Here is a 21,801-nt window from a genome sequence, read left to right on the forward strand (position 1 = left end):
GGCCCCGGTATATTGGGCCATTTCGTGTGGTTGCAAGGGTAGGCCGGGTAGCCTATCGGTTGGAGTTGCCAGCGGAGTTGGGTCAGATCCATGACACTTTTCATGTATCGCAGTTGAGGAAGTGCATAGCCGATGAGTCGGCAGTGGTTCCATTGGAGGATATTCAGGTGGATGCAAGCCAGAATTACGCGGAGAGACCAGTGGCGATCAGGGATCGGAAGATCAAGGTTCTGAGGAACAAGGAAGTACCTCTGGTGTTGGTTCAATGGCAACACCGTAAGGGATCAGAAATGACTTGGGAACCGGAGCGCGAAATGCGGGAGCAGCATCCGGAACTATTTGCAGAGTGAGACTTCGAGGGCGAAGTCTAATCCAAGTGGGGGAGAGTTGTAACAGCCCGGAATCTCAGGTATTATTAAAATTATGTTTTTGGGGTGATTTAAGAGGGGACTCGGCGAGTTGGAGCCTAGACTCGCCGAGTAGGATCGCGGACTTGGTCGCGGGATCGCGACGGGACTCGACGAGTCCAGGTATGGACTCGGCGAGTCGACGCTGTTCAGCAGAAACCCTAACCGTTCAGTTTGAATCGTATATAACGCCTCTTAGGCCGTCATTTTCAGTCTTTTGGTCGATTGAGAAGAACCCTAATCGCTGTGGACGTCTAGAGCAGGAGAGAAAGCTTTTGGAACTTGGAAGAATTGGTTAGACATAAAGAAGAAGAAATTGGTCAAAGGAATATCAAGGAGGATCGAGTCCTGAGGTTTGGGGGACACAGAGAGAACGTCCTCAGGTAATACTCGGATCAATTATGTTAGTTAATGTGCCTATGAACCTAGGGTTTATGAAAAACCCATTTAGTGATTAGATGGGTTATTATGTTATTACCCAGATGTTATACCCACAGTAAAGAGATGTTTAGACGTCCAGAGGGTCCCATGGTTGTATATCTTGGGACCATACGTAATTCAGGAAGCAGTTACTCGTCTGCATGGCATGGACTCGCCGAGTTGTTCTTCAGACTCGGCGAGTAGCTTGAAGATTTACTGGGACTCGCCGAGTTGTTCTTCAGACTCGGCGAGTGGAGTCGGGGTGGCCCCGCGATTCTTCCAGGAGTAACTCGTCGGGTCGATGAGGGTACTCGACGAGTAGATAAGGAATCTCAGAAAGTTGGAAGACGTCTAGACTCGCCGAGTCGCCATGGTACTCGCCGAGTCCGGTTGAGCTGACCGTTGACCGTTGACCAGAGTTGACCTAAGTCTGACTTCTTAGGGATAGTCACACTTAGAAGAGATAAGTATTAATGAGTTACGTAATGTTATAGGGAGGTTGTAGCTCGTCGGTTGTGCACGAGTCATTTCAGGAGTTGCTAGCTTTCAGCATATACGAGGTGAGTCTTCTCACTATACTGTACCCGGAAGGGTTTGACTGTGTGACCGGAAGGTCGAATATGTTATGTGATATGTATGCTATATGTGGTAAGTTAATTGTTATATGTGCTATGTATGATATGTGGGCCGGAAGGCAATATGTTATGGGCCGGAAGGCGATTATGTTATGGGCCGGAAGGCGTTGTATTGAGGACCGGAAGGTCAGGGCCTGGAAAGGCGTATGTGTGTAAGTGTATATTGGGGAACTCACTAAGCATTTATGCTTACAGTTGTTGTGTATGTATTTCAGGTACTAGCGAGGACCGTGGGAAGGCGCCGGCATGATCGATACACACTGAAGATTGTTTTATGATCTTGGGAGTTTGAATAATTGTATTGACCGAATAATTAAACTATTTATGCCTTGTTTTTAATGGAAACAATTATGTTTTAAAAATGAAAAAATTTGTTTGAAAAATTTGAGTTGTTACAATTGGTATCAGAGCCTTGGTTTGAGGGATTCGGGTGCACCTTAGGGGGGTATCTGAACTCAAACCGAGGATTTGAGGAAGCTTTTCAAATAAAGGCATAACTTTTGTAAATGGTTTTGTGGTAAGCAAGAAAGAAGCAGTGTGTACGATCAGTCAGCGCCCGAACGGTAAAGATCCCCAAAATACCTTACAATATTATATGATATGAATTGTTATGCATGCTAGAAGACTAGGTATTCATGATAGGACTAGAGTGGCCTGAATTGTGATGCCTTAGTCTAGGGAAGTTGCCTATATGAGATGCTTTGCTAGTATGCGGGTAGATAGAGCGTATCAGAAGTAGAGTACTCACTATCTGGAGTTTGGGGAGGAGGACTTGGGATGAACATTGATGCGGTGTGGTCGGTAGTATTGGGCCCGTACTACCGAGGACACCGGGTCAGTGGGAGGCCCAAGTAAGAATTCCTGGATATCTGGGACTGAGTAGGGTTGCGTGACGAGTATGATTATACTCGGTAGAATCTCTGATAGTTTTATGTTGTATTTCAGAGATATCATGGTTAGACCGCGGCACGGGGCAAGTACGAGCGGTGTGAGTGACGAGGATATTCGTCAGATGATCCACGAGGAGGTGGCGGCGGCGATCCGGGCTGAGATCCCGGAGATGTTTGGGTCTATCAAGACCACCCTGATGGAGACGTTCGACGAGCGGTACGCCGCATTGACTGAGGCTGCAACCGCTGCAGCTACCGCAGCTGTGGCCGCTGCTAGGCCACAGGGGGGTGATTCATTGCTGTTCCGAGAGTTCAGCAACACGAAGCCACCAGAGTTCGATGGGACGCAGGATCCGATTGCTGCGATGAGGTGGATCGCAGATATAGAGGGGTGCTTCTACACTTGTTCATGCCCGGAGCACCTGAGGGTACGGTTCGCTTTGAACCAGCTCCGTCTGGGAGCCAAGGACTGGTGGAAGTTCGTGACGGCGAACTTCACTTTAGCAGAGACTGCGGCAGTGACATGGGAGGGGTTCACTACCATGTTCAGGGATGAGTACGTTCCCCCGGTGGAGCGGGAACGATTGGTTCAGGAGTTCTTAACCCTCAAGCAGGGTACTGATTCGGTGGCGGCGATCACGCGGAAGTTCCATGAGAGGGCGATGTTTTGCCCCGAGCTAGTGGCCACAGAGCAGGCTCGGATGAGCCGGTACTTAGGTGTTCTGAGGAGGGAGATCCGGGAGTTTGTGTCAAACTCCACTTACCATACTTTTACTGAGCTTCAGGCGAATGCCAGGAAGCGTGAGATCGAGTTAGAGACTCAGGCCAGGGAGGAGGCCGAGTCTCAGCAGGCAGACCGGCGACCGGCTCAGTCTCAGCCGGCAGCCAAGCGGATCAAGTCCGCCGATTCGAGGACGGGAGGTTCGAAGAACCGCACTTGCGTAAAGTGCGGTAAGGGTCACGATGGGGCGTGTCGAGCCGGTGCTTGCTACAAGTGTGGCAAGGAGGGACACATTGCTAGGGAGTGTCCCAAGGGATTTACGGTTTGCTTTCATTGCAACCAGACCGGCCATCGGAAGGCCGAGTGCCCTCAGCTTCGTCAGGGATCTGCACCTGTTGCCAGGACTACTGAGACTCGACCGGTGAAGGTCGAGGCCCCGAGGGCTCGTGGGAGAGCCTTTCAGCTGACTGCGGAGGAGGTCCGCGCTGCGCCCGATGTTGTGGCAGGTATGTTGTAATTCATGTATTTATTTTAATGTCAAGATGTTATGCTTATGTTATTATATGCGTAGGTACTTTCCTTGTGAACTCTGTGCCTGCCTTAGTGTTATTTGACTCGGGTGCGAGTAGGTCCTTTGTGTCCTTAGCCTTTAGTCAGCATATCGGCGTTAGTCGTGAGTCGTTGAGTCGACCTTTGAGAGTTTCTATAGCTGACGAGAAGGTGATTTGTGCTACGGAGGTTCTTCGGGGATGTGTACTAGAGATTTTCGGGATTGGATTCCTAATTGATCTGATTCCTATCGTGATGGGGGATGTCTGTGTCATCGTGGGCATGGACTGGCTGAGCCGGTTCGGCGCTGTCATCGACTGTGAGCGTCAGTTGGTGACTATACGAGACCCTAGAGGGGGAGTCCTTTCGGTGTACGGCGAGGGTACCCGTTCGGGATCAGCTTTTTGTTCGGCCGCTAGGGCGAGGCAGTGTCTACGGCAGGGCTGTAAAGGTTTTGTGGCGTATGTGATGGATACGCGGGAGGTTTCCGAGAAACCGAAGTCAGTTGAGGAAGTTCCGGTGGTGCGCGAATTTTCAGATGTCTTTCCCGAGGAGTTGCCGGGAGTACCGCCTGTGAGGCAAGTAGAGTTTAGTATTGATCTGGTTCCGGGGGCAGCACCTATTGCTAAAGTGCCCTATCGTCTTGCACCTCCAGAGATGCAAGAGTTGTCCTCGCAACTCCAGGAGTTGCTGGGGAAGGGATTCATTCGGCCGAGCAGCTCGCCATGGGGAGCACCTATTCTGTTCGTCAAAAAGAAGGATGGTTCACACCGGATGTGCATTGATTACCGGGAGTTGAACAAGCTAACGGTCAAGAACCGTTACCCGTTGCCGAGGATCGATGATTTATTCGATCAGTTGCAGGGAGCATCTTGGTTTTCCAAGATCGATCTGAGGTCAGGTTACCATCAGGTGAGAGTACGGGATGAAGACGTCCAGAAGACAGCGTTTAGGACGCGATATGGGCATTATGAGTTTGTGGTGATGCCTTTTGGACTCACCAATGCCCCGGCTGTGTTCATGGATCTCATGAACAGGGTATGCAGGCCGATGTTGGATCGGTCGGTGATCGTATTTATCGACGACATTCTGGTGTATTCGAGATCGAGAGAGCAGCATGAGGAACATTTGAGGGAGGTCCTTGAGGTATTGAGGTCGGAGAAACTTTATGCAAAGTTCTCCAAATGTGAATTCTGGTTGCGGGAGGTCCAGTTTCTAGGACATGTGGTTAATCAGAAAGGGATATTGGTCGATCCGGCCAAGGTTGAGGCGGTGATGAGTTGGGAGGTGCCGAAGTCACCCTCTGAGATCAGAAGTTTCCTTGGGTTGGCAGGGTATTATCGGAGATTTATCAAGGATTTCTCCAAGATCGCTGTGCCACTCACCAGATTGACCCGGAAGGGTGTTACGTTCTCATGGGGGCCCGAGCAGCAGACCTCCTTTGAGACACTTCGCCAAAGATTGTGCGAAGCCCCGATATTAGCTCTTCCAGAAGGGATGGAAGATTTCGTGGTATATTGCGACGCATCGATTTCGGGATTGGGTGCAGTGTTGATGCAGAGGGGTCATGTGATAGCTTATGCGTCGAGGCAGCTGAAGCCTCATGAGGCGAGATATCCCACGCATGATTTAGAGTTGGGGGCAGTAGTGTTCGCTCTCAAGATTTGGCGTCACTACTTGTATGGGGTTCGATGTACGATATACACGGACCATAAGAGTTTGAAGTATTTGATGGATCAACCCAACCTAAATATGCGTCAGAGGAGGTGGTTGGATGTGGTCAAGGATTATGATTGTGAGATCCTGTACCACCCAGGCAAGGCTAATGTGGTAGCCGATGCATTGAGCCGCAGGGCGGAGAGCGCTCCATTGCGAGATGTGTGCTTGAGACTGACCGTGATGACTCCTGTATTGGATGATATTCGTAGGGCACAGGCTGAGGCTGTGCGACCAGAAATGCAGAAGAAAGAGCGGGTTGTGGGGTTAATCTCAGAGTTTGTCAAGGATAGCCGAGGCCTTATGACGTTTCAGGGTCGGATTTGGGTGCCGTTCGTGGGCGGTACGCGTATTACGTTGATGGAAGAGGCTCATAAATCGAAATTCTCGATCCATCCCGGTGCTACAAAGATGTATTTGGATTTAAGGAAGGAATATTGGTGGCCCTGTATGAAGAGGGACGTGGCATGGTTCGTTGAGAGGTGCTTGACCTGCCGTAGGGTTAAAGCTGAGCACCAGAGACCGCATGGCAAGTTACAGCCATTGGAGATCCCCGAGTGGAAGTGGGAACAGATCACTATGGATTTTATCACCAAATTGCCAAGGACTGCTAGGGGAGTAGACGCAATTTGGGTGATTGTGGATAGGTTGACGAAGAGTGCACACTTCCTTGCCATCAGTGAGAGTTCTTCAGCGGAAAAGTTAGCGGAGATATACGTGAAAGAGGTGGTATCTCGGCACGGAGTGCCGATTTCGATTGTGTCAGACCGCGATGTGCGCTTCACTTCCAGGTTCTGGAAGAAATTCCATGAGGAGCTGGGTACTAAGTTGCATTTTAGTACCGCATACCATCCCCAGACGGACGGTCAGAGCGAGCGGACAATTCAGACACTGGAGGACATGCTCCGAGCGTGTGTGTTAGACTTCGGGGGTAGTTGGGATGCGTATTTACCATTGGCGGAGTTTTCCTACAACAACAGCCATCATTCGAGCATTGGTATGCCGCCTTTCGAGCTGTTGTATGGTAGGAGGTGTCGGACTCCCATTTGCTGGGGAGAGGTGGGACAGAGAGTGATGGGCAGCACGGAGATCATACTCCAGACGACAGAGCAGATTCAACAAGTGAGACAAAGATTATTGACTGCCCAGAGCCGACAGAAGAGTTATGCAGACAGGCGCCGATCCGAGCTTGAATTTCAAGTCGGCGACTTCGTTCTCCTGAAGGTCTCTCCTTGGAAAGGAGTGATTCGATTCAGGAAGAGGGGCAAATTGGGGCCCCGGTATATTGGGCCATTTCGTGTGGTTGCAAGGGTAGGCCGGGTAGCCTATCGGTTGGAGTTGCCAGCGGAGTTGGGTCAGATCCATGACACTTTTCATGTATCGCAGTTGAGGAAGTGCATAGCCGATGAGTCGGCAGTGGTTCCATTGGAGGATATTCAGGTGGATGCGAGCCTGAATTACGCGGAGAGACCAGTGGCGATCAGGGATCGGAAGATCAAGGTTCTGAGGAACAAGGAAGTACCTCTGGTGTTGGTTCAATGGCAACACCGTAAGGGATCAGAAATGACTTGGGAACCGGAGCGCGAAATGCGGGAGCAGCATCCGGAACTATTTGCAGAGTGAGACTTCGAGGGCGAAGTCTAATCCAAGTGGGGGAGAGTTGTAACAGCCCGGAATCTCAGGTATTATTAAAATTATGTTTTTGGGGTGATTTAAGAGGGGACTCGGCGAGTTGGAGCCTAGACTCGCCGAGTAGGATCGCGGACTTGGTCGCGGGATCGCGACGGGACTCGACGAGTCCAGGTATGGACTCGGCGAGTCGACGCTGTTCAGCAGAAACCCTAACCGTTCAGTTTGAATCGTATATAACGCCTCTTAGGCCGTCATTTTCAGTCTTTTGGTCGATTGAGAAGAACCCTAATCGCTGTGGACGTCTAGAGCAGGAGAGAAAGCTTTTGGAACTTGGAAGAATTGGTTAGACATAAAGAAGAAGAAATTGGTCAAAGGAATATCAAGGAGGATCGAGTCCTGAGGTTTGGGGGACACAGAGAGAACGTCCTCAGGTAATACTCGGATCAATTATGTTAGTTAATGTGCCTATGAACCTAGGGTTTATGAAAAACCCATTTAGTGATTAGATGGGTTATTATGTTATTACCCAGATGTTATACCCACAGTAAAGAGATGTTTAGACGTCCAGAGGGTCCCATGGTTGTATATCTTGGGACCATACGTAATTCAGGAAGCAGTTACTCGTCTGCATGGCATGGACTCGCCGAGTTGTTCTTCAGACTCGGCGAGTAGCTTGAAGATTTACTGGGACTCGCCGAGTTGTTCTTCAGACTCGGCGAGTGGAGTCGGGGTGGCCCCGCGATTCTTCCAGGAGTAACTCGTCGGGTCGATGAGGGTACTCGACGAGTAGATAAGGAATCTCAGAAAGTTGGAAGACGTCTAGACTCGCCGAGTCGCCATGGTACTCGCCGAGTCCGGTTGAGCTGACCGTTGACCGTTGACCAGAGTTGACCTAAGTCTGACTTCTTAGGGATAGTCACACTTAGAAGAGATAAGTATTAATGAGTTACGTAATGTTATAGGGAGGTTGTAGCTCGTCGGTTGTGCACGAGTCATTTCAGGAGTTGCTAGCTTTCAGCATATACGAGGTGAGTCTTCTCACTATACTGTACCCGGAAGGGTTTGACTGTGTGACCGGAAGGTCGAATATGTTATGTGATATGTATGCTATATGTGGTAAGTTAATTGTTATATGTGCTATGTATGATATGTGGGCCGGAAGGCAATATGTTATGGGCCGGAAGGCGATTATGTTATGGGCCGGAAGGCGTTGTATTGAGGACCGGAAGGTCAGGGCCTGGAAAGGCGTATGTGTGTAAGTGTATATTGGGGAACTCACTAAGCATTTATGCTTACAGTTGTTGTGTATGTATTTCAGGTACTAGCGAGGACCGTGGGAAGGCGCCGGCATGATCGATACACACTGAAGATTGTTTTATGATCTTGGGAGTTTGAATAATTGTATTGACCGAATAATTAAACTATTTATGCCTTGTTTTTAATGGAAACAATTATGTTTTAAAAATGAAAAAATTTGTTTGAAAAATTTGAGTTGTTACAATTGGTATCAGAGCCTTGGTTTGAGGGATTCGGGTGCACCTTAGGGGGGTATCTGAACTCAAACCGAGGATTTGAGGAAGCTTTTCAAATAAAGGCATAACTTTTGTAAATGGTTTTGTGGTAAGCAAGAAAGAAGCAGTGTGTACGATCAGTCAGCGCCCGAACGGTAAAGATCCCCAAAATACCTTACAATATTATATGATATGAATTGTTATGCATGCTAGAAGACTAGGTATTCATGATAGGACTAGAGTGGCCTGAATTGTGATGCCTTAGTCTAGGGAAGTTGCCTATATGAGATGCTTTGCTAGTATGCGGGTAGATAGAGCGTATCAGAAGTAGAGTACTCACTATCTGGAGTTTGGGGAGGAGGACTTGGGATGAACATTGATGCGGTGTGGTCGGTAGTATTGGGCCCGTACTACCGAGGACACCGGGTCAGTGGGAGGCCCAAGTAAGAATCCCTGGATATCTGGGACTGAGTAGGGTTGCGTGACGAGTATGATTATACTCGGTAGAATCTCTGATAGTTTTATGTTGTATTTCAGAGATATCATGGTTAGACCGCGGCACGGGGCAAGTACGAGCGGTGTGAGTGACGAGGATATTCGTCAGATGATCCACGAGGAGGTGGCGGCGGCGATCCGGGCTGAGATCCCGGAGATGTTTGGGTCTATCAAGACCACCCTGATGGAGACGTTCGACGAGCGGTACGCCGCATTGACTGAGGCTGCAACCGCTGCAGCTACCGCAGCTGTGGCCGCTGCTAGGCCACAGGGGGGTGATTCATTGCTGTTCCGAGAGTTCAGCAACACGAAGCCACCAGAGTTCGATGGGACGCAGGATCCGATTGCTGCGATGAGGTGGATCGCAGATATAGAGGGGTGCTTCTACACTTGTTCATGCCCGGAGCACCTGAGGGTACGGTTCGCTTTGAACCAGCTCCGTCTGGGAGCCAAGGACTGGTGGAAGTTCGTGACGGCGAACTTCACTTTAGCAGAGACTGCGGCAGTGACATGGGAGGGGTTCACTACCATGTTCAGGGATGAGTACGTTCCCCCGGTGGAGCGGGAACGATTGGTTCAGGAGTTCTTAACCCTCAAGCAGGGTACTGATTCGGTGGCGGCGATCACGCGGAAGTTCCATGAGAGGGCGATGTTTTGCCCCGAGCTAGTGGCCACAGAGCAGGCTCGGATGAGCCGGTACTTAGGTGTTCTGAGGAGGGAGATCCGGGAGTTTGTGTCAAACTCCACTTACCATACTTTTACTGAGCTTCAGGCGAATGCCAGGAAGCGTGAGATCGAGTTAGAGACTCAGGCCAGGGAGGAGGCCGAGTCTCAGCAGGCAGACCGGCGACCGGCTCAGTCTCAGCCGGCAGCCAAGCGGATCAAGTCCGCCGATTCGAGGACGGGAGGTTCGAAGAACCGCACTTGCGTAAAGTGCGGTAAGGGTCACGATGGGGCGTGTCGAGCCGGTGCTTGCTACAAGTGTGGCAAGGAGGGACACATTGCTAGGGAGTGTCCCAAGGGATTTACGGTTTGCTTTCATTGCAACCAGACCGGCCATCGGAAGGCCGAGTGCCCTCAGCTTCGTCAGGGATCTGCACCTGTTGCCAGGACTACTGAGACTCGACCGGTGAAGGTCGAGGCCCCGAGGGCTCGTGGGAGAGCCTTTCAGCTGACTGCGGAGGAGGTCCGCGCTGCGCCCGATGTTGTGGCAGGTATGTTGTAATTCATGTATTTATTTTAATGTCAAGATGTTATGCTTATGTTATTATATGCGTAGGTACTTTCCTTGTGAACTCTGTGCCTGCCTTAGTGTTATTTGACTCGGGTGCGAGTAGGTCCTTTGTGTCCTTAGCCTTTAGTCAGCATATCGGCGTTAGTCGTGAGTCGTTGAGTCGACCTTTGAGAGTTTCTATAGCTGACGAGAAGGTGATTTGTGCTACGGAGGTTCTTCGGGGATGTGTACTAGAGATTTTCGGGATTGGATTCCCAATTGATCTGATTCCTATCGTGATGGGGGATGTCTGTGTCATCGTGGGCATGGACTGGCTGAGCCGGTTCGGCGCTGTCATCGACTGTGAGCGTCAGTTGGTGACTATACGAGACCCTAGAGGGGGAGTCCTTTCGGTGTACGGCGAGGGTACCCGTTCGGGATCAGCTTTTTGTTCGGCCGCTAGGGCGAGGCAGTGTCTACGGCAGGGCTGTAAAGGTTTTGTGGCGTATGTGATGGATACGCGGGAGGTTTCCGAGAAACCGAAGTCAGTTGAGGAAGTTCCGGTGGTGCGCGAATTTTCAGATGTCTTTCCCGAGGAGTTGCCGGGAGTACCGCCTGTGAGGCAAGTAGAGTTTAGTATTGATCTGGTTCCGGGGGCAGCACCTATTGCTAAAGTGCCCTATCGTCTTGCACCTCCAGAGATGCAAGAGTTGTCCTCGCAACTCCAGGAGTTGCTGGGGAAGGGATTCATTCGGCCGAGCAGCTCGCCATGGGGAGCACCTATTCTGTTCGTCAAAAAGAAGGATGGTTCACACCGGATGTGCATTGATTACCGGGAGTTGAACAAGCTAACGGTCAAGAACCGTTACCCGTTGCCGAGGATCGATGATTTATTCGATCAGTTGCAGGGAGCATCTTGGTTTTCCAAGATCGATCTGAGGTCAGGTTACCATCAGGTGAGAGTACGGGATGAAGACGTCCAGAAGACAGCGTTTAGGACGCGATATGGGCATTATGAGTTTGTGGTGATGCCTTTTGGACTCACCAATGCCCCGGCTGTGTTCATGGATCTCATGAACAGGGTATGCAGGCCGATGTTGGATCGGTCGGTGATCGTATTTATCGACGACATTCTGGTGTATTCGAGATCGAGAGAGCAGCATGAGGAACATTTGAGGGAGGTCCTTGAGGTATTGAGGTCGGAGAAACTTTATGCAAAGTTCTCCAAATGTGAATTCTGGTTGCGGGAGGTCCAGTTTCTAGGACATGTGGTTAATCAGAAAGGGATATTGGTCGATCCGGCCAAGGTTGAGGCGGTGATGAGTTGGGAGGTGCCGAAGTCACCCTCTGAGATCAGAAGTTTCCTTGGGTTGGCAGGGTATTATCGGAGATTTATCAAGGATTTCTCCAAGATCGCTGTGCCACTCACCAGATTGACCCGGAAGGGTGTTACGTTCTCATGGGGGCCCGAGCAGCAGACCTCCTTTGAGACACTTCGCCAAAGATTGTGCGAAGCCCCGATATTAGCTCTTCCAGAAGGGATGGAAGATTTCGTGGTATATTGCGACGCATCGATTTCGGGATTGGGTGCAGTGTTGATGCAGAGGGGTCATGTGATAGCTTATGCGTCGAGGCAGCTGAAGCCTCATGAGGCGAGATATCCCACGCATGATTTAGAGTTGGGGGCAGTAGTGTTCGCTCTCAAGATTTGGCGTCACTACTTGTATGGGGTTCGATGTACGATATACACGGACCATAAGAGTTTGAAGTATTTGATGGATCAACCCAACCTAAATATGCGTCAGAGGAGGTGGTTGGATGTGGTCAAGGATTATGATTGTGAGATCCTGTACCACCCAGGCAAGGCTAATGTGGTAGCCGATGCATTGAGCCGCAGGGCGGAGAGCGCTCCATTGCGAGATGTGTGCTTGAGACTGACCGTGATGACTCCTGTATTGGATGATATTCGTAGGGCACAGGCTGAGGCTGTGCGACCAGAAATGCAGAAGAAAGAGCGGGTTGTGGGGTTAATCTCAGAGTTTGTCAAGGATAGCCGAGGCCTTATGACGTTTCAGGGTCGGATTTGGGTGCCGTTCGTGGGCGGTACGCGTATTACGTTGATGGAAGAGGCTCATAAATCGAAATTCTCGATCCATCCCGGTGCTACAAAGATGTATTTGGATTTAAGGAAGGAATATTGGTGGCCCTGTATGAAGAGGGACGTGGCATGGTTCGTTGAGAGGTGCTTGACCTGCCGTAGGGTTAAAGCTGAGCACCAGAGACCGCATGGCAAGTTACAGCCATTGGAGATCCCCGAGTGGAAGTGGGAACAGATCACTATGGATTTTATCACCAAATTGCCAAGGACTGCTAGGGGAGTAGACGCAATTTGGGTGATTGTGGATAGGTTGACGAAGAGTGCACACTTCCTTGCCATCAGTGAGAGTTCTTCAGCGGAAAAGTTAGCGGAGATATACGTGAAAGAGGTGGTATCTCGGCACGGAGTGCCGATTTCGATTGTGTCAGACCGCGATGTGCGCTTCACTTCCAGGTTCTGGAAGAAATTCCATGAGGAGCTGGGTACTAAGTTGCATTTTAGTACCGCATACCATCCCCAGACAGACGGTCAGAGCGAGCGGACAATTCAGACACTGGAGGACATGCTCCGAGCGTGTGTGTTAGACTTCGGGGGTAGTTGGGATGCGTATTTACCATTGGCGGAGTTTTCCTACAACAACAGCCATCATTCGAGCATTGGTATGCCGCCTTTCGAGCTGTTGTATGGTAGGAGGTGTCGGACTCCCATTTGCTGGGGAGAGGTGGGACAGAGAGTGATGGGCAGCACGGAGATCATACTCCAGACGACAGAGCAGATTCAACAAGTGAGACAAAGATTATTGACTGCCCAGAGCCGACAGAAGAGTTATGCAGACAGGCGCCGATCCGAGCTTGAATTTCAAGTCGGCGACTTCGTTCTCCTGAAGGTCTCTCCTTGGAAAGGAGTGATTCGATTCAGGAAGAGGGGCAAATTGGGGCCCCGGTATATTGGGCCATTTCGTGTGGTTGCAAGGGTAGGCCGGGTAGCCTATCGGTTGGAGTTGCCAGCGGAGTTGGGTCAGATCCATGACACTTTTCATGTATCGCAGTTGAGGAAGTGCATAGCCGATGAGTCGGCAGTGGTTCCATTGGAGGATATTCAGGTGGATGCGAGCCTGAATTACGCGGAGAGACCAGTGGCGATCAGGGATCGGAAGATCAAGGTTCTGAGGAACAAGGAAGTACCTCTGGTGTTGGTTCAATGGCAACACCGTAAGGGATCAGAAATGACTTGGGAACCGGAGCGCGAAATGCGGGAGCAGCATCCGGAACTATTTGCAGAGTGAGACTTCGAGGGCGAAGTCTAATCCAAGTGGGGGAGAGTTGTAACAGCCCGGAATCTCAGGTATTATTAAAATTATGTTTTTGGGGTGATTTAAGAGGGGACTCGGCGAGTTGGAGCCTAGACTCGCCGAGTAGGATCGCGGACTTGGTCGCGGGATCGCGACGGGACTCGACGAGTCCAGGTATGGACTCGGCGAGTCGACGCTGTTCAGCAGAAACCCTAACCGTTCAGTTTGAATCGTATATAACGCCTCTTAGGCCGTCATTTTCAGTCTTTTGGTCGATTGAGAAGAACCCTAATCGTTGTGGACGTCTAGAGCAGGAGAGAAAGCTTTTGGAACTTGGAAGAATTGGTTAGACATAAAGAAGAAGAAATTGGTCAAAGGAATATCAAGGAGGATCGAGTCCTGAGGTTTGGGGGACACAGAGAGAACGTCCTCAAGTAATACTCGGATCAATTATGTTAGTTAATGTGCCTATGAACCTAGGGTTTATGAAAAACCCATTTAGTGATTAGATGGGTTATTATGTTATTACCCAGATGTTATACCCACAGTAAAGAGATGTTTAGACGTCCAGAGGGTCCCATGGTTGTATATCTTGGGACCATACGTAATTCAGGAAGCAGTTACTCGTCTGCATGGCATGGACTCGCCGAGTTGTTCTTTAGACTCGGCGAGTAGCTTGAAGATTTACTGGGACTCGCCGAGTTGTTCTTCAGACTCGGCGAGTGGAGTCGGGGTGGCCCCGCGATTCTTCCAGGAGTAACTCGTCGGGTCGATGAGGGTACTCGACGAGTAGATAAGGAATCTCAGAAAGTTGGAAGACGTCTAGACTCGCCGAGTCGCCATGGTACTCGCCGAGTCCGGTTGAGCTGACCGTTGACCGTTGACCAGAGTTGACCTAAGTCTGACTTCTTAGGGATAGTCACACTTAGAAGAGATAAGTATTAATGAGTTACGTAATGTTATAGGGAGGTTGTAGCTCGTCGGTTGTGCACGAGTCATTTCAGGAGTTGCTAGCTTTCAGCATATACGAGGTGAGTCTTCTCACTATACTGTACCCGGAAGGGTTTGACTGTGTGACCGGAAGGTCGAATATGTTATGTGATATGTATGCTATATGTGGTAAGTTAATTGTTATATGTGCTATGTATGATATGTGGGCCGGAAGGCAATATGTTATGGGCCGGAAGGCGATTATGTTATGGGCCGGAAGGCGTTGTATTGAGGACCGGAAGGTCAGGGCCTGGAAAGGCGTATGTGTGTAAGTGTATATTGGGGAACTCACTAAGCATTTATGCTTACAGTTGTTGTGTATGTATTTCAGGTACTAGCGAGGACCGTGGGAAGGCGCCGGCATGATCGATACACACTGAAGATTGTTTTATGATCTTGGGAGTTTGAATAATTGTATTGACCGAATAATTAAACTATTTATGCCTTGTTTTTAATGGAAACAATTATGTTTTAAAAATGAAAAAATTTGTTTGAAAAATTTGAGTTGTTACATAATGCTTCAAGGGTATGATCTAAGCTAGGTTCTAAGCATAAGGAAGGAGTTAGGGGACATTTTGGCACCAAATTAAGGGTTTACGGCCTAAGAAGTTCTTGGGCCGTAAACACCTTGTTCTTGTGATTTTTGGGTGATTTCAATGGTATATGGACATGTAATAAGCTTTAGTACACTCTAGGGTAGAAGTACTTACAATTTGGGGGCGAAACTTGAAGATTCTCGGGAGAAATCGGGATTTTAAGAGAGAGGGTAGAGGGAGAAAGTATCTAGAGTGGGGAAAGTGTGCAAATGAATTTCACTCAATCCTTATATAGGGTGAGTTTACCGCCGTAAATTCCATGTTTACGGCCGTAAACTCCATCTCATGGAGTTTATGGCATTGTTTTGGTGTTGGGGCTTTAGTGGTTGCTTTTTAACGCTTGTTCCTTAAGTGTGAAAGGCTCGGAATACTAAAAAGGACTTTAAATTGTGCTAAAAGATGGCGAAAATTAATTTGACTTCCAAATGAAGTGATAAACTGTTGAAATTCTATATATGAAATATTTGGGGTTGTCACAAAATCAATGTGAAATATCAGTACATGATGATCCCATTTTCATTCAAACATACAAATCACAAATTAAATTACCAGTGAAATGAAATCGGAGAGGATAAAAAAGGGGCGGTATCCGATAACTTTGTTTTTCGAATAGTTGATTTCGTAGCCTTCTATTTCAGATCTGGTGAAAACAAATATGGTAGCTGATGAAACAATATGAGAGAGTAAAGGAGAGGGAGGATGGTTGCCGAAAAGGTGGTTTCACGACCGATTCAAGGAGGTGGTACAGGGAGGCGTTTCAAGAAGATGAAAGCCGGAAAAAGATATTTTCTGACGATAATACGAGTGGAGATGGAAGGGAGAGGAAACAGTTGGCTGATTCAAGCGAGTGTCCGACGATTACGACGATTCCGACGATGGACGCTGACTCCGGTAATGGTCCAGTGGTCTAATTGGGTGGCATAAGTTCAAAAAAGGTTGAGAGACGTCATAGTAGGGTGGGGCCTTTTGTATTAGTCTAAATAAAAAATGTTCTCAAATGTTCTCATTTGAACATAACTCTCTCTCTCTCTCTCTCTCTCTCTCTCTATATATATATATATATATATATATATATATATATATATATATATATATATATATATATATATATATAGCAACAAGGGTTGGAGACGACCCACTAGTGGTGGTGGTGGTGACTGAGTGATGGGAGTGGTGTTGTCCAAAATATGTCATCTTTCAAATATTTAAAATAAATTAGGAGGGGTGGAGTGGATGAGATTTTTTTGGTATTTTCATTTAAAACAATAAAGAAAGCAATTAAAAGAAAACAAAAACAATTAAAAATAATATTTATTATAAATAAAAATAGTAAATATAAATTAATAATCTAATAAAAAGAATTAACATAATAAAAAAATAATTAAATAAAATTAATAATCCAATAAAGTAACACTTACTAATAGATAAATATGATATGTTAAAAATAATATTTTTTAATATATAATAATCCAATAAAGAAGAAATTTAAAAAAAATTAATAATCAAATAAATTAATATTTATTAATATATAAATATAATATATAAAAAATAATATTTATTAATATATAATAATCCAATAAAAAATAATACAATAAGAAAGAAGCTAAAAAAGAATTAATTAAAAGAAATAATATACAATAATTCAATAAAATGGAAAAGAAAATTTACATAGTTGGTCCTTGTAGTTTGGTAAAAAAGATAAAACCGCAGTCTGTAGAAATGGTCATTGAGGTTAAATCCGTAATTTGCCAAAACTTAACAATCAAACTGTTAAACTTAACGTAGTAGGGACCAAAACCAATACAAAAACACCAAATAAAAACCTTATTTGCTAATAAATTTTTTTGGACCTTACATAAATTTTTTTGACAAATTAGGGACCATTTTTGCAATTTTATCTTTTAACAAATCTTATGGGATGTATCACTCCCACATCTTGGATGAAATTGCCTTGGATACTCCGTTTTTCTTGGTAGTTTTTCTCGGACCTGCACTCATTTTATTTCATTTAATAAACAAGAATTGGTACTTTGAATAATTGAAAGGATGGGTCTTTATAAATCAGTTGTGAAAAGAAAATTATAAAAAGATGATGGTTTATAGAATACCAAAGCCCCTATAGCTCAGTGGTAGAGCGCCAGTCTTGTAAACTGGAGGTCTGTAGTTCGATCCTGCATGGGGGCATTTTTTTAAAATTTTTTATTCAACACTTTTTTTTTGGGTAATCAATTTAAAACTCGCTAAAACCCTAACGAGCAAATCACAAACAATACCGGGATAGATCCATTGTAAACTTCTTATGTTTTGATCTTCTACCTCTCATCAATGGCTTCCTTTCTTCAAAAGCTTGTTAGAAAAAAGCAATCCAGTACAAGCCTGATTACCAATCTAAACAGACGAATTCTCTCCCCGTCGTCCCATTTACTCGATCCCAAACCTGGACCAACCGTAGCTCCGATCTCCTTCTTCAATGGCCTACCCAAAACTACTGATGAATCAAACCCTAATCCTCCTCATCTTTCAGCTTTCTACCCGTGTTTCGCGTTTGAGAGTTTCTTGAATCCAATTTCTCAACTTGGGTTTATTCAACATGTTGTACCTGAAGAAGACATTGTTTCAGGCGATGATGAACGAGGGATTTGGGCTGATAGTGTGAAGAAGAAGAGAAAGAAGAAGATGAACAAGCACAAATTGAAGAAGCTGAGGAAGCGTCTGCGGAGGAAAACATAGTTTTCAATTTCTTCAATCTGGTGAGGATGCCAGCTTATTGTTTTTTGCTGGATTTCTTATTGATTCAAGAGAAAAATCTACCTGAATTTCTGTAACATCCCCTATTTTGATTTCACTTTCCGAAAATACCAATTTTCTTGACCTAATTTTGTTTCATTTCTCGAATTGGAAGTGCTTAATAATTCAGAACCATATGGTATTTGATCCAAACTACAACTCTTAGTCTTAGGTTGGGAGTTCAAACATCAATATCAGTTAAAATGGTATCTTTGTGTTTTGAATTTTGGAGGTTTCAGGAAAAATTTATATGAATTGAACTTACTGTCGTCTATCATGTTTGATGAGCCCTCAATTCCATTTATAGCCAAACTATGCGTACTGCAAGATCTTGTTGTTCTATATGTGTTTTTGTTCTGCATCTAAGGCGCCATTTAAATGCAATCTATAAGTTAATTCCATTTTCTGGATGCTAGAGATGATAGATTTCAGCTTTTAGGCAATGAGTTGTGGTTGGATTAACCAAAATTGCTTTTGTTGTTTGAGTATATGTGCTAAGAATAATAGTTTGGTAGACTGGCATTGATAAGCTACATAGTTCCTAAAAGTTTCATGGGGGGGTTTGGTTCACAGATTGTTTTGGAAGGAAGTGGATTCTGCCAAACTAATTTAATTATTGAAATTTGAAGAATTTGGAATATGAAGGAATTGGATTATGTCATGTCCCGTGTTTGGTTGGGAGGAAATTGAATAGGTGTTTACTTGCAAAATTCTAGGGTTATATGGGTATACAAGTATTTTTAACTAAGAGAAAATGCATGCACATGAATTCTGTGGGTTTTAAGCATTAAGATGGAATGTTAAAATCCATTGGTCATAGGATTTTGTAAAATTCCAACAGACTTCAATTACTTATTCATTTGCAACCAGATGTAATGATTGGAATGCAATTGAATTTCACTCCGGTTAAATCCCATGAAATCTGCCAAACGAAATGAGAGTCATGTACGTTTAGCAAGCAGCCATGAACCTAGTTTCTTGTATTGTATAGAAGACAAACAAGATTGTTAAGCCACCGTTTGTTATGGAGGAGAGGACTAGACAAAACATAACACAGGATCTAACAAGTCTTATCTAACTCCATTCATGCCTAACAAACGCAATATAAATGCTTGGCCATAGACCATAGTTAGAACCATATACATGATTCCATTAGTTGGTGGTTAATACTTAATAGACCGATTTTTGAAAGTTGATGGCTTTTAAGGTGTGAAACAAAATTTGTTATTTTCCTTTTTTGAGAGTAGTTTGAATCGGTAAAACAAGAACCCCATAATTCTCTCCCTAAGTTATATCCACACCTCACAATCTCTTCGTCTTTCTTTCTCTTCGTTTCAACGGTATAAAAACTTGGAACAAACTTAATCCCACCTTACAATTTTCAAATAAGCAACATATTTTCTGTATGTAAACGTAGAGCAATGCATTTTTAGTCAAATCATTTCAATAAGTAAAAATAATCCAACATGACACGCCAATTGGTTGTCCTTGCTATCATCTTCACCGCCCTTCTCAGCTTCATCACCGCCGCCCCAACACCAAGTCCCACCCCGAAGGCAGCACCATCACCGCACGGCTCCGGCAAGGCCTCGTCACCATCGCCAACCAACCACCGAAAAACTAAATCTCCAACTTTATCACCTTCATCTTCTCTACCCCCTTCTTCTTCCACTCCTTCCTCCTCCCCTTCAAGCGGTGACATCTCATCGCCTAGCCCTTCTGACGGGTCAACCGCTAGCCCGCCTTCGCCGGATTCTACTGCTTCACCGGGAGACGATTCACCACCGTCGGACTCAGATGATTATGGTGATCAACCGACATTAGAAGAATCGTTGGATGATGATGTTGAAGATGGTGCATCTGCAAGCTTAAAGTTATCAGGTGTGAGTGCTCTTGCTGCGATTGTATGTTTTTTTCTTTTCTAGATTACGATAGTAGTAGAGGATTTGATATGAGTCAAATGAAACCTTTTTTTTGTAATGTCATTTATCATCCGACCTTGGTAATATGAATACAATTAAAATTTTCACAACATTTTATTATTGTTGTTATGATATTTCAGTAAGTAAATCGTTTTGATTTTTCCAAATCGAAACTATTTGGATGAGCAAAAACCGAACCACAAATAGAAAATCTGCAACAAAAACTGAGACCGAACATAAAATCGATGGTTTGTTTCCTATTTTTTTAAAAACTGAAATATTCGGTTCGATTTTGGTTTTAGGAATTAGAAACCGGCAAAAAAACGGAACCGCACCAATATTTATAAACTGTTTATAAATAATTTAATTTACATTTTGGTTTTAGGTAAAGGTTGAAAATTATTGGATAATTAAAAAAAGGGAGAATTTCGTATATACATTTGTTAAGCTTCAAAATATCGTATTTAACCAATCTAAAATCTAAATATCATATTTATCCTTCATAATCTTTTAAAATATCGGATTTGTCCAAATCAATTTTTTAAACATTTTTAATTAGTTTTTATTTTTTATAATCATATTATTTTATCAAAAAAATCTAATTGACTAAATTACCCTTCAATATTAGAACCATACATTGGATCAGATGGACAAATTTACCTTTCATTCCTTCATCCTTCCTAGTCCTTCCTTGCTCTTCAACAACAACAAATAACCGTTTAATGTCAAAGAAAGGATTTATGTTAAAAAAGGATGCACCATGGAGGGCACCCCCTACAGCCGTCAAAACCCTCCTCCAAATCCACTATTCCCATGTTATCTGCCTCTCTCAAAACCCCCACCGACTACTCCGTCTCCATCATGGTGTGTTTGAATTTTGTGCCTCTGTATCCTTAAATTTAGTTAATTATGAGTGTGTGAGTTCCATATATTTTCATAGAACAGGGGTGTTCCTCTATTTAAATGAAAAACTGAAGTTCAGGAAGAGTATTTTAAAAACTTTCTTTGCTGAAAGGGGATTGGGTGACTGTAGTTGTAATTTGTTTATCAATTGTGTTTGTATCATCTATTGTGGGTTTGCGTTTATTTTTTAATCTTTTGGGTTTTGAATCAGAATTCTACATCACACGAATCCAACTAGACATGTGTTAGGAACAAATACCTTGTTGATTGTAGCATATTCCAATTTCGTTCTCATCACCATTTCTAAAAAAAATTAAAGCGATCCATACTTCTAATCACGATTTGAATATTCCATTAACTAATAAAAAGTTAAATTTACATAATGATGTAGTTGATTGCAACATATTTGGCCAAAAGAAAGGCAAAAAAAACACAGTTCATATGTCGATCCATATGTTGGTCGTCCACTAGGCACTAGAAGTCACATAAGGTATACCTATGATTTAGAAGGCAAGGGTATTATGGTCTATTTGATTATTTTTTATATTTAATGATTTTAAAATATAAAAAAGAATTATTAAATAATAAAAACGGTTTTAAAAAATAGATTTGGGCAAATCCGATATTTTAAAACATTAGGAAGGGCAAATATGATATTTAGAGTTTAAGTCGGATAAATACGATATTTAGATGTTTAATAAGGGTATATACGAAATTCTCCCAACAAAAGAAGTTGTTGGATTTTATTTTATAAATTTGGAAAATTGAAAAGGAAACCCATTTTGATCGGATAGTTTAGAGACAAAATTGCAAAAATGGTCCCTGCGGTATTCATTTTTTTGGGGTTTTAGTCCAAACCTCGACTTTTTTGGATTGATTGTCATTTTGAGCTAGTTTATATGCAGTTTTGGTCCCTGTCCAAACTAAAAAGATTATTATACCCTTAATGAATTTAGTTTTCATTTTTCTTTTATTTTTTAAAATTAGTATTATTATTAAATATAAAATTGGGCCTCTCTCTCTCT

At 44.9% G+C, this 21,801-nt stretch overlaps 3 protein-coding genes and 1 non-coding gene across 4 annotated transcripts; all 4 read left to right on the forward strand.

The window, feature by feature from the left end:
* The first annotated feature begins 2,704 nt into the window (after positions 1-2,704).
* On the forward strand, positions 2,705-8,450 carry LOC128132098 (uncharacterized). Its single transcript, XM_052768136.1, has 2 exons — positions 2,705-3,579; positions 8,289-8,450. Exons 1-2 carry the CDS (start codon positions 2,718-2,720, stop codon positions 8,321-8,323), a joined length of 897 nt encoding a protein of 298 aa, XP_052624096.1. The 5' UTR covers positions 2,705-2,717; the 3' UTR covers positions 8,324-8,450.
* An 865-nt stretch (positions 8,451-9,315) lies between these two features.
* Positions 9,316-15,071, forward strand: LOC128132099 (uncharacterized). The gene is made up of 2 exons (XM_052768137.1): positions 9,316-10,190; positions 14,900-15,071. Exons 1-2 carry the CDS (start codon positions 9,329-9,331, stop codon positions 14,932-14,934), a joined length of 897 nt encoding a protein of 298 aa, XP_052624097.1. The 5' UTR covers positions 9,316-9,328; the 3' UTR covers positions 14,935-15,071.
* A 2,205-nt stretch (positions 15,072-17,276) lies between these two features.
* Positions 17,277-17,348, forward strand: TRNAT-UGU (transfer RNA threonine (anticodon UGU)). Its single transcript has one exon. It is a non-coding gene; the product is annotated as a tRNA-Thr (tRNA).
* A 2,069-nt stretch (positions 17,349-19,417) lies between these two features.
* Positions 19,418-20,357, forward strand: LOC111909908 (classical arabinogalactan protein 4-like). The gene is made up of 2 exons (XM_023905691.1): positions 19,418-19,855; positions 20,259-20,357. Exons 1-2 carry the CDS (start codon positions 19,418-19,420, stop codon positions 20,355-20,357), a joined length of 537 nt encoding a protein of 178 aa, XP_023761459.1.
* The last annotated feature ends 1,444 nt before the right edge of the window (positions 20,358-21,801 follow it).

Source organism: Lactuca sativa, chromosome 2 (genome assembly GCF_002870075.4).
Source record: "Lactuca sativa cultivar Salinas chromosome 2, Lsat_Salinas_v11, whole genome shotgun sequence".
Taxonomy (NCBI): domain Eukaryota; kingdom Viridiplantae; phylum Streptophyta; class Magnoliopsida; order Asterales; family Asteraceae; genus Lactuca; species Lactuca sativa.

Coding starts and splice junctions, on each gene's coding strand:
- LOC128132098 (XM_052768136.1), top strand. CDS start 2,718: ATGAGGTGGATCGCAGATATAGAGGGGTGCTTCTACACTTGTTCATGC. Junction 3,580..8,288: donor TGCGCCCGATGTTGTGGCAG/GTATGTTGTAAT, acceptor TATGTATTTCAG/GTACTAGCGAGGACCGTGGG.
- LOC128132099 (XM_052768137.1), top strand. CDS start 9,329: ATGAGGTGGATCGCAGATATAGAGGGGTGCTTCTACACTTGTTCATGC. Junction 10,191..14,899: donor TGCGCCCGATGTTGTGGCAG/GTATGTTGTAAT, acceptor TATGTATTTCAG/GTACTAGCGAGGACCGTGGG.
- LOC111909908 (XM_023905691.1), top strand. CDS start 19,418: ATGACACGCCAATTGGTTGTCCTTGCTATCATCTTCACCGCCCTTCTC. Junction 19,856..20,258: donor TGAGTGCTCTTGCTGCGATT/GTATGTTTTTTT, acceptor TTTTGGTTTTAG/GTAAAGGTTGAAAATTATTG.